Source organism: Phocoena sinus, chromosome 4, assembly GCF_008692025.1.
Source record: "Phocoena sinus isolate mPhoSin1 chromosome 4, mPhoSin1.pri, whole genome shotgun sequence".
NCBI lineage: Eukaryota > Metazoa > Chordata > Mammalia > Artiodactyla > Phocoenidae > Phocoena > Phocoena sinus.
The window spans coordinates 84,524,222-84,541,920 of NC_045766.1; the positions used below are offsets into that span (position 1 = coordinate 84,524,222).

Consider the following 17,699-nt stretch of genomic DNA (forward strand, 5'->3'; position numbering starts at 1 on the left):
CAAATAAAGGAATAACATCTAATCGTTAATAAAATGGCTAAATTATAAACTATATTTAAATTGATTGTAGAATAACTTTCTCTTTGACCACATCAAATGACTCGGCTTATATGGATCTCTGCCGCTGCTGATTTCTAATTTTATATAGCAAGCTAGACCACATGCTCCCAAAGTTTCTAAAATATCTTGAAATATTTAGGATAAATTCAATTTCAAATTGACTATAAGCTTATTTGAGATGTTTACCAAAATAGAACTTTTAATACATAATCAATAAAATCTTTTTTATAACTAACTTCCTAACTGGAACTTTTTTTTTTTTTTGGTATTTTCATTAAGGTAGACCATAGACACTGCAATCTCAAATTTCCATGAATTTGCACAGAGAAAACACACACGTGTACCACTACCCAGATCAAGACAGAGAACTTTACCAGCATCCCAGAAGCCCCCTCCCAGTCTTTACCCACCCAATTACCAACTGCAATTAACTAGTATGCTGATTTTATGCCCATAAATAAGTTTTCCCTGTTTTTGAACTTTATATAAAGAAATCACAGCACGTACTGTTTTGTGTCTGGCTTCTTTTGCTTAATACTACATAATATCAGTAAGATTTACTCATATTATTATAAGTAGCAGGTGTTTTTTTTTCATTGCTATACAGTATTCTTTTGTGTGAACGTTCACAATCTGTTTATCCATTCTATTATTGGTGGATACTTGGGCTGTTTTTTGAGTTTGGGGGCCATTATAAATAATGCTGCTATGAACACTGCAGTACATGTCATTCAGAATACACATGTACCCATTTCTGAAGGTTACATATACCTAATAGTAGAATTGTGGAGTCAGCTTTAGTAGATACTGCCAAACCATTTAGCAAAGTGATTGCACCAATTTATACTCTACTAGAATCCAATTTTTCCACAGTAGAACCCTTTTAAAGGTGGTTCAACCCAACTAAACTGCTACATTAATAAATAAATGAATGGAGTTTTAGTTCTCAAAGGGTCTGAACTTAATTGTAGGTAGGACCTGACTAATTGGACAATTGTACTATTTACGTGTGATTTTAGCCAAAACACCTAAACACTAGTTTATACATCACCAAAATAAAATGGAAGCCTGTCTAAATTTTCCCCTTGACAACATAAATCAATTTACATAAGCTCAAGCCTCTAAGGATAATAAAATTCTCCCAAATTTATCATTAGATAAGAACACAAGACCAACCTATTATATTTCTAGAACTGGCAAATATCTGCATAAAGCGTGAACTGGTGAACAGCAATTCAAACATTCTCTCAGCACTGATACGAAAAACACGGTTGATATAAAGTCTTCCATGAAGATCTTTCTCAGGAATATTTTCTGGGGAAACAAAAAACATGGAACAAAGAGTGAAGACATCAAGGAAAGGTAATTTCAAGGTTTTGTTTTGTTTGTTTTGGGCACAAAATGGTTTTTACATGTGATTACAATGATCAGCACATTACAGGACACTATTAAAACTCTAAATTGGTATTATATACCTATGTACTATGTATAACTATACATAATAGTATATAGTAATTAAACTATACGTGATCAATAGTTCAGTCAAAACCCAAAAGACATAGAAATATTTAACTTGAATATCAAACTACCATAATATATCATTCAAGAGAATATTTCATGAATTTGTGTGTCATCCCTGTGTAGGGGCCATGCTAATCTTCTCTGTATCATTCCAATTTTAGTATATGTGCTGCCAAAGCGAGCACTCAAAAAAATATTTCAAGAGTGACAAGGGCAGTACTGAGACACATAGGGTGGTATCTACCACGGTGAATAGCAGGTCCTATTTCTGAATACGCAAACATTCGGTAATTACTAAGTCATGAATGACTCGAATATCTCTCTGCTGCACTCACTAACTTACTAGCCTGAACAGTGTTTCAAATTTGACTTGAAGCTCACTCCCCCAAGACAAGTATCACTGTATCCACTACCTACTCTCAATACCACACATTAAAAGAAATCCTTCTGAAAAGTATTCTTCAAAGCTAAATAAAGCCCAACGGAATATTACATTTTTCTAAGAATTTGACAGCGATAATTATGTTGAAAACTCCTGGTAGCAAATGAAGAAGCAACATCTGCTCACCTCTCCTCATGTTCCCTGGAAACACTGCATAAAAGAGCCCAGGAATCTATGGTACTTAGCATATGGCAGGTATTGTGCTAAGCACGTTACAAATATTCACTCCTCTTATCCTCACAGCAATCCTGTGAGATAAGAGGTATTAACATCTTCATCTCCATCGTACAGAGGAGAAAACTGAGACACTGAGAGAATTGCTGAAACTCCCCGAAGCTCTGTGGCTAGTGAGTGACTGAATTGGAATTTGAATTCACTGTAGCTCCAGAGCACACAAACTAAACCTCTATTTTATAGTTCAAGGAGTTTAACTTAGAAGAATTAAAAGGAAATGAAAAAAAAAGGGGGGACATCTAGGAATAGGAGCCTGGTAGAATAAAGGAAATAGAATAAAGCAATCCAATGTGAAATTTTAATGATTTCAGGGCTGGGATTATTTATTATTTCAAGGATTATGCCTGTCAGTACAGAATGACAACTGTGACAAAAGCTCCCCACAGTTCACAAATCAAACTCTTAAGAATTATCTGTGTCAAGCATCTGTCCATGTTAAGCCATGAGAAGCAGTCACTTAAAGTAAAAGATAGTGGTTTAAGCATCAGAAAAACTCTTCTAGCTCTGCCTTCACCCCAGCTGTTGGTTTTTCTCCCTCATGAAATGGTTTGTGTCTCCCTATTTTGCTACAGGTGCAAAGAACGTAGGGACATCGGGTAGATACTGATTTACCTTCTCCCTGCAACAATACTATGTGTAGGCAAAAGCTATTCACTGCAATTTCAAGTAATGGCTACTTGGGCATAGAAATGAATCACTGAAACTAGGCAATTAACTAAGGTTCTGTGAGGCAACTTCCTAATTAGGCTTGAGAAATAGCTTTTTCTGACATAGAAGTAATACATGTTCATTGTAAAAATAATTCATGTATTCACAAAGAAAGCAAACAAGTACACGTGATTCTATTAATCCTGCTCGTCACCTTCACAGAACTTATCCCAACTTGTAATTATATTTTTATTGGCTTAGTGACTTGTGTATTGTCTCTCTCCTGCGCTAGACTCTAAGTTCTATGTGGGCAGGGATCATGTTGATTTCAAACACCTAAGTACATTACATGTTTGGCACACAATAAGTGTTAAATAACTTTTTGAATGAATAAGTGACTATGGAAAATGCAAAACATCTTAGGGTCTACTTTTATTTATAGGGCTTTAAATTTGCAATCATATTTTTAAACTTTTTATTTTTTAATAATTTTAGAGGTACAATTAACTAAACTAGGCTTTATTCCTATTTTTTCCAGTAATGTCCCTTTCTGTTCAAGAACCCAACCCAAAGTCCCACGTTGAATTTAGTTGTTATCTTCTTAGTCTCCTCCAATCTATGACAGTCCCTCACTTTTTCCTTGTTTTCAAGTGCCCTTATACATTTGAAAAGTACAGGTCAGGTATTATATAGAATGTTCCTCAATTAGGGTTCATCTGAGGTGGGTTTTTTTCATGATTAGACTGGGGTTTGGATTTTGGGGAAGAATACCACAGAGATGAAGTACCCTTCTCTTCAAACTCAGGGTGTACACATATCAGCATGACTTATGATGATGTTAACCTTGATTACTTGGTGGTGTCTGGCAGGCTTCTCCACTTCAAAAGTATTATTTTCCTCTTTCCACATTCTGTTTGTTAGAAATGAGTCACTAAGTTCAGCCCATATTCAAGGGGAGGAGAATTAAGCTCCACCTCCTGGAAAGGGGAGTATCTACATATATTATTTGGAACTCTGTAAGGAAGACTCGTGCTTGCTCCCCCATTTATATATTTATTCAATCATTGGTATCAGTATGGACTTATGAATAATTATTTTATACTTTAGGTTATAATGCAGTATTATCATTATTTGTTTTGCTGCTCACATTTTTTTTTGTTTGGCCATTAGAAGTTCTTTCAGGTTGACTCCTATGTCCTTACGACATGCCTCTTTTTTTCTTTTTCAAGCACTTCTTTATATTCTGGCACTACAAGATGTTCCAGGTTCATTTTGTATATTCCCCAACTGGGCCCTAGAAGCAGCCATTTCTCTAAGGAGTCCTGGAACTATAATTTTTCAAAAGTAAGTTTCCTGTTCACATTTAAGAAGGACATAAATTACACTTATATAAAATAGTTCAATACAACATCTTCATATTTCATTTAAACTCCATTATTCGATAAAATGTTCTATATCGTGACTGATAAAACATAATCTGTGGTATTGCTGCTGGAAATTAACAGTAATACTTTTTGTATGTAAATGTGTTTGAGGAAGTAAGGATATGAAATAAACTATTTCCACCTGGGATTATTTTTTTTAATATTTATTTATTTGGCTGTGCCGGGTCTTAGTTGCGGCATGCGGAATCTTTGTTGCGACGTGCACGATCTTTAGTTGCGGCATGCATGCGGGATCAAGTTCCCTGACCAGGGATCGAACCCGGACCCCTGCATTGTGAGCGTGGAGTCTTAACCGCTGGACCACCAAGGAAGTCCTTGGGATTATTTATTTATTAAATTCATGGTACTTTAAAGCTTCCTACCTAAATAACATCACCAATAATATTGCTGGAAATTTATTGAGCTAGCAGGTGGCATTTTAAATGGGGAAAGGAACACTGCTCAACTTAGTAGCAGGTTACTATTTCCAATAAAGAAGAAATACTATTTCAAGCGTATAAGTTTGAAAGTGGCCAGTGGAAATCGTGGGAAAATTGAGACATAAGTATGAAAAGGACCTGGACATGAATAAAACTTAAACCAGATGTTGATAGTATTTTGAGGATGTGTGAAAAGTGTATTAGGTAGGTATGCAAGAAAATTAGGTAATTTGGAGTTTAACTGAGTAACTAAGGACACACAATTTTTTTTATCTTCCATTTTCTAAAAATGGGTGATTAGGGCTCACATGCAATACAGAAACTACATCACTATTATTCTTTGTTTATTTCTAGATAAAGACACAGCTTATGTGAGTTTTAATGTTATCCTTTAATCATTAATGTTAATTTTATAGGAACTCAATAAAGAAAGTAAGGCATTTGTTTTAAAGGACCATTCTTATAAAAGAGCAGGTGAGAAAAAAGAGGGGAAAAAAATCCCCGTTTTGCTGTCACTTACGTGTCTGGCCACTGGGTGCCAGAGTAGATCTTCCTACAGTTAGAGGTTCAAGCAGGCAGGGGATAACTAATTCACAGGGCTGCGTACCCAAGCATGAATGGTAAGGACACCAAGAGAGTCTAGTCATTCCTGGTGCTTGACCCTTTTATAAAAAAACTTCCTGTCAACTATCTTTTCAAAAGAACACATCAACTGTCTTCTTAATGCATTCTATGATATTTTAGGGACTTGTTTATTTTTATTTACGTTTTTAAGAGCGTGGGTTTAGTTTTCATCAGAGATGCTTCAGTGTTTCCAAACCAAGGGTGAATCTGATTTGGATTTGGTTCTCAAGGATTTGGTCTTGGTTTGGTTTTGGATTTGGATTTGATTTTAGATTTGGACGTGATTTGGATTTGATTTAGATTTGCCTTGGATCTAGTTTTAGTCTTCATGGATTTAGTAAACAGCCTGCAGGGGTTCCCAAACCAGGTCTAAGCCGAACAGTAAGTGGACTAGCAAATACAATCATGCCAGACAGATCCAAACCACTACAACATCCCCATCACCAATATTCTGGTAGGAATATTAATATAACATGCTGGTACAAAAGCAGGTATAGCAAAACTTCACTGGCATTACTCCGTTCTTGAAATTTGAAAGTAGTCACTACCCTAGATCTTTCCCATTGTCTCCTCACTTCACTGACTTCAGTGTCAATAATCTTACAGCTAAAAAGAAAACAAATTCCTTGAAATGCCCATTTGATAATCATGACAAGCCCTAGGTTATTGGTTCTAACTTAAGAGAAAGTAAAGAGAATATGATTTGCTATAAAGTTTCCCTTAAGCAACTGCTTTTTATTTTTATTATATTCTCTACTTTTGAATCTCTTTCTCTTTTTTTTTTTGTGGTTAAGGAAAGTAGTAAAATTATAGTGTTACACCATGAAGATTTTTATTATGATTTTTTTAAACTCAAATGGTATTAAAGACTCGAATGTAAGACCTGAAACCATAAAACTTCTAGAAGAAAACATAAGCAGTACATTCTTTGACAGCTTTCTTATCAGTATTTTTTTGTGTATATCACCTCTGGCAAGATAAATAAAAGCAAAAATAAATAAATGGGACTAGATCAAACAAAAAAGCTTTTGCACAGTGAAAGAAACTATAATCTAAATGAAAAGGCTGACTAGAATGGGAGATGACATTTGCAAACGATATTATCTGATAAGGGGTTAATATCCAAAATATACAAATAACTCATACAACTCAACAACTGAAAACCACCTGATTAAAAAATGAAATGAGTAGAGGACCTGAATAGATATTTTTCCAAAGAAGACATACAGATGGCCAACTGGCACATGAAAAGATGCTCAACATCACTAATCATCAGGGAAATGCAAACCAAAACTACAATGAGGTACCACCCCACACCTGTCAGAATGGCTGTCATCAAAAAGACAGCAAATGACAAGTACTGGGGAGGATGTGGAGAAAAGGGAACCCTTGTGCACTGTTGGTGGGAATGTAAACTGGTGCAGTTACTATGGAAAATAGTATGTAGGTTCCTCAAAAAATTAAAAATAGAACTACCATACAATCCAGCAATTCCACTCCTGGGTATTTATCTGAAGAAAACGAAAACACTAATTCAATAAGATATATGCACCCCACTATGTTCACTGTAGCATTATTTACAGTAGCCAAGATATGGAAGCAACCTAAGTGCCCATCAACAGATAAATGGATAAAGAAGGTAAATGGATAAAGAAGGTGTGGTGTGTGTGGGTGTGTGTGTGGGTGTGTGTGTGTGTGTGTGTACACATATATATATATATATATATATATACACACCCACACACACACACCCACACACACAATGGAATATTACTCAACCATAAAAAAGAATGAAATCTTGCCGTTTTTGACATAGATGGACCTAGAGGGTATTATGCTTAGTGAAATAAGTCAGACAAAGACACATACTGTATGCTTTCACTTCTATGTGGAATCTAAAAAACAAAACAATGAACAAACATAACAGAAACAGAGTCATAGATACAGAGAACAAACAAGTGAATTTGCCAGAGGGGAATGTTGCCAGAGGGGAAGGAGGTTGGAGGAGGAGAAAAATAAGTGAGGGAGATAAGAAGCACAACATCCAGTTACAAATGAGTCATGGATAAAAAGAAAAAAATTGCTTTTCCCTTGTTACTGCTTCATCTCCCCCATCTTAAGGCTTGGGACGTTAAAAGCTAAACGTGATGAAGATTTTCAAATTCCAGGCTTCTGAAAAGTGGAGAGAGGTTAGATTATGAGCCCCTTTCCTCTATTTCTTATTAACTTCCATCCTTTTTTGGTTCATTATAGAGTGAGACTGTATCTAATGCAAAAACCAAATGCTCAATTTGCACACATCTAATATAAAAGTAAACATTAAAAGACGTAACTGAAATTTTACTAAAATTTATAAGAAATTCTTTACCTTCATCAACAGAATCTGAAGTGCTGCTTTTGTCCAAAGAAAGATATTCATTTTTATTCAAGTCCAGTGATTTTGATGACAGTCTACTTAACCTCTTTTCTGAAGTTAGTGAAGGATTTTTGATCTGTTTCTCACTCTGGGGTTCCTCTTTCCCTAACCCCTAAAAAGCAAACAATGAGATCTTTAATAATAAAGACACTTTGAAATACTGCTTTTTGAAAAAATTGTTATGTTTGTATCACATTTCCAATTCAGTCCAAAAAATATTGGTAGATAACATAGACTATCCTAAAGTCATCTTCTTATACATTAATGAACAATAATTTTATGAAGAACATCACAAAAAAAGAACTCACAATTAACAACATGTGAATCACTTAGGTCGAAGAGAAAGGGGACAAAGTTTATAACTTGGTGGCCTTTTACATAAATATATTCTGTTTCAATGTTTCCCCAACATTTATTCACAGCAGATGCTGGGAGCTCGAGAGAAGGTAGAAAAAGTCCACTGCTGGCCACACACAGATTCACCTTCAATCATAATAGCTTATGGCTATTGAATACTTAATATGTGCTAGGGACTGTTCAATGCATTTTCACATATATTAATTCATTTAGTCCTTATTAAAAAACCCTGTGGGGTAAGTGTCCTCATCTTATAGTTGAGAAAACAAAAGCATAGAAAGGTTAAGGAATTAAGTTAATTTATTTAAGGTCATACAGTTAGCAAGTGGCAGAGGTAGGACTTGAAGCCAATGCTCTGATGTAAAACAAGAAATTCAACATTGGCCCCAAACTTACATCCCCAATCAGAAGAACAAAAGTTGTACACTCTTAGCACTCAGAATGTGGCCTAAGTACCATTCTTCATTAAAACTATGGCTCATTAGAAAAAATGTCTGATACTTAGTCTGGGACAGAAAGTATACAAACAAAATGTGCCTAGGACACATTATTGTACCAGAAAGAAAGGAAGTCATCAAAGACTACTGATTATTTCAAAAGGACAAAGGAGCCAACCTGAAGGGGCTCCCATTGGCAGAGGGGACAAACTGAGTATAAAAAGTAGTAACAGGGCTTCCCTGGTGGCGCAGTGGTTGAGAGTCCGCCTGCCGATGCAGGGGACGCAGGTTCGTGCCCCGGTCTGGGAAGATCCCACATGCCGCGGAGCGCCTGGGCCCGTGAGCCATGGCCACTGAGCCTGCACGTCCGGAGCCTGTGCTCCGCAACGGGAGAGGCCACAACACTGAGAGGCCCACGTACCGGAAAAAAAAAAAAAAAAAGTAGTAATAATAATGACTTCAAGTGATAGAAACTCACTGAAATTAAAAAAAATTGAAGGGCTTATAATAATACTTGAAAAAATAAAGAAAGAAACTAACTAACTATGAAGCCCAGTAATTAACTGGATGTGCCTGCTTTAGTAATCAGCTTAACAAGCATCTATTGTTATTCAAGCATGGTGCTCAGAGTTCTCCTCTCCCCTTCAAAACAGATTCCACTACGCACACTACCTACTACGGGAAAAATTCTGCTAACTATGAATTTCTCCACCTTATCATATTTTTAATGATGTCTATCCCCCTTACAGACTGATGCTCAGGGAGCTGCCTGGTAACTCTGCACCATATCCAGCTCTGAACAGAACCACATATTATTCCCATACAACCTCTGCAACTGACAGGCTTAAAACTCATGTCCTAAAATACAAGAGCAGCCTGACATCTTAAGTTTTTAAACATTTTGTATATTGTATTTTTATTTTCTCTTCCATTGTGATGAACACATGGCAGTATCAGACAGATTTTAAAAGGTCCATTGTGATGAACACATGGCAGTATCAGACAGATTTTAAAAGGGATATCATATACTAACCCCTTTTTGTGGATTTCCATCAATTGACTCTGTTTCTGAAACCCGACTAATTGATTCACGGGTAAAACTGATTGGCTTGGATAATTTTTCATCTCTCTCCCCACAGCCATCCAAGCTGCTTCTTCTTGGACTTCTGTAAGAAACACATCATAAAAAAAAAAAAAAAAAAAAAAAAAAAAAGAAACACATCATAGAAGCATAAACAAGGTCACTTCCGCACAAATAGCTGATTCAGTCTCCTCACTGAGGTCCTTTTCTATTATAAAGCACTTGGACAACAAATTTTTTTTTTTGTAATGTAACAAATAAGCTTCTACTTATAACAAAGCTATCTTCTTAAATCACATGCAAATTGACTCCACTGCTGAAAATAAAATATGCTCATATAAGATTTTATAAACTTCAGAAACCATTAAGAAATTAACCAAGTACAAGTGGCCGTAACAGCAACTAATAAAATGAACGTTGCTTATTTAAATTTCAGTTGCGGACAATGAAGAAGCTTCGAAAGGTGCAGGGTAGGTGTTTGAGTTGGATGCCAGGCAACACCGGAAGGCAGTTCTAGATCTCGTCTCCTTCCTTCAGATTCAGTACCAGCTGAGATGGCACATCACTCCAGGAAGGGAAAGCTCCTGATGTCTGAGCACAGAGCCCATCCATCAGTCCATGCCTCCCTTCTTGTTCTTCTCGTTCCTGAGAACAGGAATTCCTAAGGTTAAAGGAAAAGCTTTCAAATGGTCATAGGAACAAGATTACAATAAATGTCTTGGGACCTTCTTTTCCTCTTTCAGGGAGTGGGGGGAAAAATAGGAAAGTGTATTAAATATAAAAGCAGCACAATGGATCTAATTTCCAGACCTCAACTTTATTGAGCAATTAGCATTCCCATGTAATCATTGCTATGTTTAGACTTAAAGTGCTCCTAAAATAAAGTGGCTGCCTGACATCTGAATCCATATTATCCTGACAAAGAGACAGAAAAGCTAAAAAAGCCTATTCTACTCCACCCAAATAATACTTAGGTCTACTACTCAGTTACTCCTGGCCAGGCAGAATAGCAGGACTCTGAGGGAACCAAACAAGGAAAACGGCTCCTGGAGACAAGACCACCAGCTGAGTGTCTGTACTTGAGGATTTTAAGGATGGAGGTGGATTGTGGAGAAATGAAGATAAAAAGAGGGAGGAGAGTGAAGAAAAGATTGAAAGTGAAAAGAAAGAAGATGGAAGAGCTGAGGAAATACAGGTGTGAGGTAGATGTGCTTGTCTCAGAGATTGGAAGAATGAGAAAAAGAGCAGAAGAGGGAATGAGGATCCAGGGAAGTCCCAAGCCTAGTAAACTTTACAAGGAGAGTAGTAGTCCAATGGAAATTTTTAACTTTACAGAAAACTAATAAAATATACACGTGTAACCATGTAAAAAAGACTGTAAAATATTAATGCTGAGCTGACACAATATAAATAGGATCAGTATAACTAGAAGGCTTATCTAGATAGAATAAAATCTTTGTACACACATGAGACTTTGAAAGATTTCCACCTTAAGACTTATTTACTACAGAATTTTTAAATAAATAATTTGCCTAATTTTTTATTAAGGTATAATTCATATATCATAAAGTTCACCCCATTTACAGTGTACAATACAGTGATTTACAGAGTTGTGCAGTCATTACCACTATTTAACTTTAGAACATTTTTATCACCCCAAAAGAAGCCCTGTGCCCATCAGCAGTTGTACTCTCCACTCTCCCTTTCTCCCAGTCCCTGGCAACTGCCCATCTACTTTCTATCTCTATGGAGTTACTGATTCTGGACTCTATTTCCTATAAATATGAAGATGAGATGTGGTCTTTTGTGACTGGCTCCTTTCATTTAGCATAATGTTTGCTCTAGAATTTTCATGTATTATCCTTAGCTGTTTTTATTGCTCTGACCTCAATCACCATTGGACAAAAAGCACTTTTATTTGTACAGGTTAATAATAATGTCCACTCTTCCAAGTGAATTCCCATCAGTCAAAAATAATCTCTCTCCACTCTGAATTTTTCCCACATTATCTATTGCTCTTCTTGGCCCTTATCATTTCCAACCCTGTATTATATTTATTTGCATTCCCTGTAGCGCTATAAGCTCCTTTCATTAATGCATTCAATATTTATTGAGTGCCAACTACATGTCAAGTACTACGCTAGGGTAGCCTTGAGGAAAAGTCATATTATCTTTCTATCCCTTAAAATATCTTCCAGCTAATTTTCTTTATTGTTATCTATAGGTGCAGAGATTTCACTAGGTACTTCTCCATATCCTTAATAAAAAGGTTTACTAACCCCATGCTTTAAGCAAATCCCAGGTGACACAGTTACAAAGTGAACATTTCCTCATCCGACCTGTATTTGCTTACCAATTTAGCAAACTATTCACTGTCCTCACCTTTCACTCATTCCACTACAGAGAAGCAAGAGGCAAATTTCACTGGATGGTGAATAAATAGAAAGCCTGAATTAGTAAAGTCTAAAATAATTCTGCTTTGATTAATGATGAATAAATCTTGACATTTCAAGACACTTTGCAGTACCTTGGCTGCACGTTATCCTCAATCGACAGGGACAAGTTCTCCATCTCTTCAGCATTTAAGCCTAGCTCAGTGCCATAGTTCTGCTGGAGCAGCTGCCAGACTTCCTGTCTGGTCAAGCTCTAGAATGACAGAAAGATTACCCTGACTATTGGAAAACATAACATAGTATACAACATAGTGATTCAAAACATGAATTCTGAAGTCAAAACGACCTGTTATGCAGTTACTAGTGTATGGCTTTGTTAGTTATTTCACCTTTCTAGATATCAGTTTTCTGTATCTATAAAAAGTGGGTTAACAAAACGTATCCGACATAGTTGATACTGGGAATAGGTAGATGATGATTTTTTTTTTTTTATAAATTTATTTATTTATTTTTGGCTGTGTTGTGTCTTTGTTGCGGTGTGCGGGCTTCTCACTGCGGTGGCCTCTCTTGCTGCAGAGCACGGGCTCTTGGCGTGCGGACTGCAGTAGTTGTGGTGCACGGGCCTAGCCGCTCCGCGGCATGTGGGATCCTCCCGGCCCAGGGCTCGAACCCCTGTCCCCTGCATTGGCAGGTGGACTCTCAACCACTGCGCCACCAGGGAAGCCCGGTAGATGATGATTTTAAAGTGTGTAATATAATAACTACTGTCAATGGGTGTAAGACATTTAAAACCCTCTTTTTATAAAATAATTTGTTCATCCTTTCTGGCAATTACTAATCTGTGATTTATATTCTGCAATCCAACCAGGATGACTGGATCACCATTCAGAATACCAAACGTCAGTTCAGAATCCCTCCCCTTAATTCATAATGTATCTGAATATTTTAACTATATTTGAAACCTCACATATCAGTAAATTTTAAATTATATTCTCCTAAAATATAAAATGCAAGAGTCTGGAATTCAGAATATTTCCGTTTTTATTTTTATTTATTTTTAATAAAGTCCAGCTTGTTCTTTCTTTGTAGGTATCATATCAGTGTTAAATAATCTAATATAAAAAATGCATGTGTTACAAAGGAAAACCAAAACGATAATAGTATGACAACCAACAATCTGATTTTTAGAAACATTATGGATGGTTAATTACATAATTAAGCAAGGTAGAGGGAGGCAGCATAACACTTGAAGCAACTGTTGGCAAGATTCTTTACATCTCTTTCATTCAACAGATATTTATTTAGAACTACCACATGTGTATCACTGCACTAGATGCTAAAACAGATAAAAATGATGTCCTACTTGCTCTCAAACAACTATAATTTAGTTGAAGAAACACTGCAAACTTTTAAGTAAAAGTTAAATATGACAAGCTATATCATTATTATGTACTAAAGAACTGGTAGAATCAACATGATATAGAAATCTAAAGGAAAGAAATATTACTGTGGTTGAGGGTGATCAGATAAGGCTTCACATTGCAGAAGGGTCTTCAGCTAAGCTGAGGGAAGGACATGAATAGAGGAAATGGAGAAATAAAAAAATTTGGGAGAGGGAAGCTACATAAAAATATAGAATAAAATACATGAAAAACATAAGCAATATTTGTTTTGAAGTCAGTTATCAATTTATCAGACTAATCAGAGTAAAAATTTTAAGTGGGTAAATAGTAGAGATAAATATAGGGAAATTTTATGGGGCAAAAACAAACAGACACCTTGAATTCCTCGCAGATATTCCCAATGACAAATACCACATTTCCTTTTTTCTTTTTCCCTGTTTCTCCTCTCTGTCTAGTAGCTATGGTATCTTTGTTTGTTACATTATACTAGATGACCTTCATTACATTTCATGGAAACTCAAAGATATTAAGAACAGAATTTCTGCACTTTAGACTGCTAGTTCCCAGATGACTAAGATTCCATAAGAGCAGTTGTTGAAACTTCAGATGTTACTATCAGTATTTCAAAAAGTCAAAAATATCCTAACAGTTACCTACAATAAAGTTTTTCAAGCTAGGTAAAATGTAAGGCCTCTTCGTTCGGAGCTGAATTATATTAACCTAGAGTGGTTATTCCAGGCTGATAAGAAACTCTCATTGGAAATAATGTATCCCTAATAAACGATAATGTTCTAACATTTTATTATTTAATATACACCACTTATTTGGTTGACAAAAAGTCTTTTGAAGCATAGTGTCCATAGAGGAAAAAAAGGATCACTAGTGGTAGAGAAAGAAACCACTGTTCTTGATCCTAAAGGTACCCACACGCATTTCTGATTCCCACTCCAGAAGAACCATTTGTGAATGGCTTTTTTTTTTCACAATAGCAATTAGCTCATGCTAATAATTAGCTCAATATTCCAAAGATGTTATCTTTGAAACAATTTTAGTGTCATAAATGCATGGTTAACTTTATAAAGAGAAACAAGCAATATTTCAATATACTTGTGGAAGATTAACCTTTTATAAAAAGTCTTCTGAAATAATAGGTATCAAAGTATTCCAAAAACAAACTAAAGCAAGTAGCTAAACAATGAGCTAAACACTCAGAGTGTTCTAAGAGTGAAAGAAATGAAACTTATAAGTAAAATAGTAACAACAAAAATACAATTTTATTTGACTACATCAATAAATGTTTTAAATATATTATCAAATACTATCAGGAAGTTAATAGCAGAGTAACTTCAATATACTTTTAATCTGTTAATTAAATTTAAACATATAAGGTTAATAGAAAACAAAATAGAACTCACTTAACTTGTCACCTTATAGATTTGCTAATTTGTTAAAAATGACTTTTTCTACAAAGTCACAAAAATGATTATTTACAGCCATGCTGAATATTCAAACATTAAAACATATACCCAGACTGATATTCATAATTCTTTCAATAATCAGCAGCAGAACCAGGGTTAAGTAACCTTAAAAAACAACTTAAATTTTAAACAAAGGCTGACCACCTACCTGCTAACAATAGGGAGGAAGGCTCCCCGTTCAACCCGCTGAGCACTTGAACAAAATAAAGAGGAATCAAGCAGTAATCAGATAAGGCTCAAAAGTCAGATCAATTTCTGGCCCAGAAAGCTTTGTATTCTAAGTACGCTGCAAAGTCTTTATCTGCAGCAGAGTTCCAAACATTTAGTGACAACCATGCTTCAATCTTCTAGTTTTGTTATGAGAAGTTTTCCTTATAAAAGACAAGCTCTACTATAATTTAAGGCAAATGATTTGTCACTTCCTGGTTTGTAGTATCAGCACTCTTATCCAAGGCTGCCCTTCAGAATGCAGAATTGGAAGTTACACCTCACTCTACAGGTTCCTAAGCCACTCCTACTAGAAGAGGGTAGGTAAACAGGGTTTTATTAAAGAGACAGTTCCCTATTTCTTCTGTTCTACACACTGATTAGAAACAAAAAAATGCAAATGAAAATTACTTGCCTATGCTCAATTATGTAAAATGCTTATTGCAATATGATTTTAATCTCATTTTTAAAATTAAATATATTAAGGGTTAAATTTTCTTCTCCATGCTAATACTTCCTATTCAATTCTGGCAATGTCATTGCTTCTTCATACCCCACTTCTTCAGTACTAATGTCACATCCCCATCAGACTCCTGCATTAACCCTTTACAACTATCAAGGATTGCAACCCTTGAGTACTGTAAATGGAACGTCAGGAAATGTCAAGAAGAATGAGCTATTCAGGTGGAGGAATTCCAAGAAGCAGGCGGCATATCTTTCATCACTGAAAAGTTTACATGTTGATGACTCAATAATTCTTTCCTTTAGAAATATTTTTTCCTTTATTCAGAATAATTTCCTGGCAGCGACCTACCTGGACTATAATAAACACTATAGAGAGTCTCATCTACCAGTTCTAATTTATTTCCCAGAAGAAAAATTTTCTTCTAAATGAAAAATCAAATCTTGCCCTAATTTCTACGTAGCTAGAAACAGCTACCTAGTTGTTCCATCTAGTCTGGTAAAGTGTGTAGACATGTCAAACGCTACTTGATAGACTGCAAGGATCAACCTTTTGAGGGTAGGTAGGGTTGCTAAAATCTAATCATTTTATACAACAGCAGAATGAGGGACCAAAGCAACACTGGAGGATACTACTCGCTCAAACTGAAGAGAGCTCACTATGGGGCTAGCTTTTACTCCCTAAAAACCAGTGCTCTTGGCATATTATGGCAGGTCTTACTGACCTAAACCATAGATACATATCCTCACTGTACCATGGTAACCAAATAGCTATGAGAAAAATATACATTAATTGTACTGTAAATGATTTTTATATACTTTTGCTAAATATAAAAATCCTTTATAGTAAACCACTGGATATGGAGCAGAGTTGAGCTCAGTAGGTTTAAGACGGAAAACAGAACCTAAGACTGGGCCCAAAGAAAGTCTGGCATGCAAAGGCTGAGTGGAAGAGGAGGAAAAAAGGACAGAAAAATACAAGGGAGGTAGAGCAAAGTTCAGAAAGAATGATATGGAAATCAAGGGAAGAAGGTGTTTCAAAATAGAGGGAGTGTGCCATGGTGTGAAATGCTGCTGAAATATCAAGTAAGATGAATTCATATACACCAAATGCAAGTGTGCAGAGAAGTGGAGCGGCCTGGCAAGCCAGTTCACCATGACTCGGGAGGGCGGGGAGAGGAAGACACAGAGAGGGAGAAGGTAAGAGTCAGTGGGGAAGGGGGAAGCAGCCAGGTCATGAAGAGCCTGTATTCCACGCTAAATAGAAAAAGCCACCTACTAGTTACACACAGAAAAGCAACAAGTTCAGAAGTGTGTTTTTAAAAGATCCACTTTTAAAATGACTACTTTTTTGGTAACAACCTAAAGCAGTGGTCCCCAACCTTTTGGGCACCAGGGACCTAATGTGAGCAATGGGGAGCATCAGATGAAGCTTCGCTCGCTCACCTCCTGCTGTGTGGCCCGGCTCCTAACAGGAAGCTAACAACCCCCCCAGGGGGTTGGGGTCCCCAGGTTGGGGACCCCTGACCTAAAGGACACATTAGAGTGTTAAAAAGAGATCCTTAGGAGACTACTGTAATGGTTCAAGCTAGAAATGATGAGGGCCTTGATGACCAACATGACATGTTGGCAAAGAAGAGGTAAGAAACAAGGATGCACCAGGTTTCTGGCTTGGGTGACTGGGCAGGAGGAGGTATACTTCACTGACCAAGGGAAAATAGGTGGAGGAGTTCTGCCAACCAGAAAGGTAAACAAGAGGGAACAATATACGAATACTAATACTTCTACACTGCCAGGTTATTATAGAATATGTGACTAAAATACTTAGCAATTTGCATTTTTTTCCTGGCAGATTTGAATACTGTACTTATTAGATTTATAGGACTACTGGAAAACGTCTAGATTTCCAAGTAATTCCAAAAGAAAGAATCATTGGAGAGAGGCATAAGCAGTAATAAGAGGTTTGATAAGGCTGAGGCGTCTGCAGGAAAAAGCTGTATGACACTCTTCCGAAAGGTCTCAAAGGTGACACTAACTTGATAAACTAACCACTGTTTGCAGAATGGCCTCAG

At 36.3% G+C, this 17,699-nt stretch overlaps 1 protein-coding gene and 1 non-coding gene across 3 annotated transcripts in view; both read right to left on the reverse strand.

Annotated features, from left to right (window-relative positions):
* Positions 1-17,699, reverse strand: part of GRAMD1C (GRAM domain containing 1C) — an 82,443-nt gene that overhangs the window by 17,754 nt on the left and 46,990 nt on the right. The window contains exons 1-5 of one of the 2 annotated variants that reach the window (XM_032631644.1): positions 15,107-15,385; positions 12,212-12,330; positions 9,637-9,769; positions 7,762-7,921; positions 1,237-1,374 (exon numbers count right to left, since the gene is read on the reverse strand). In XM_032631644.1, the coding sequence (XP_032487535.1) occupies positions 1,237-1,374; positions 7,762-7,921; positions 9,637-9,769; positions 12,212-12,255 (475 nt within the window). In that variant the 5' untranslated portion in view covers positions 12,256-12,330; positions 15,107-15,385. Of the gene's footprint in view, positions 1-1,236; positions 1,375-7,761; positions 7,922-9,636; positions 9,770-12,211; positions 12,331-15,106; positions 15,386-17,699 lie in introns of those variants that run through there. The other variant, XM_032631643.1, reaches the window with a different exon arrangement.
* LOC116753755 lies at positions 1,660-1,766 on the reverse strand. The gene has a single exon (XR_004349856.1). It is a non-coding gene; the product is annotated as a U6 spliceosomal RNA (small nuclear RNA).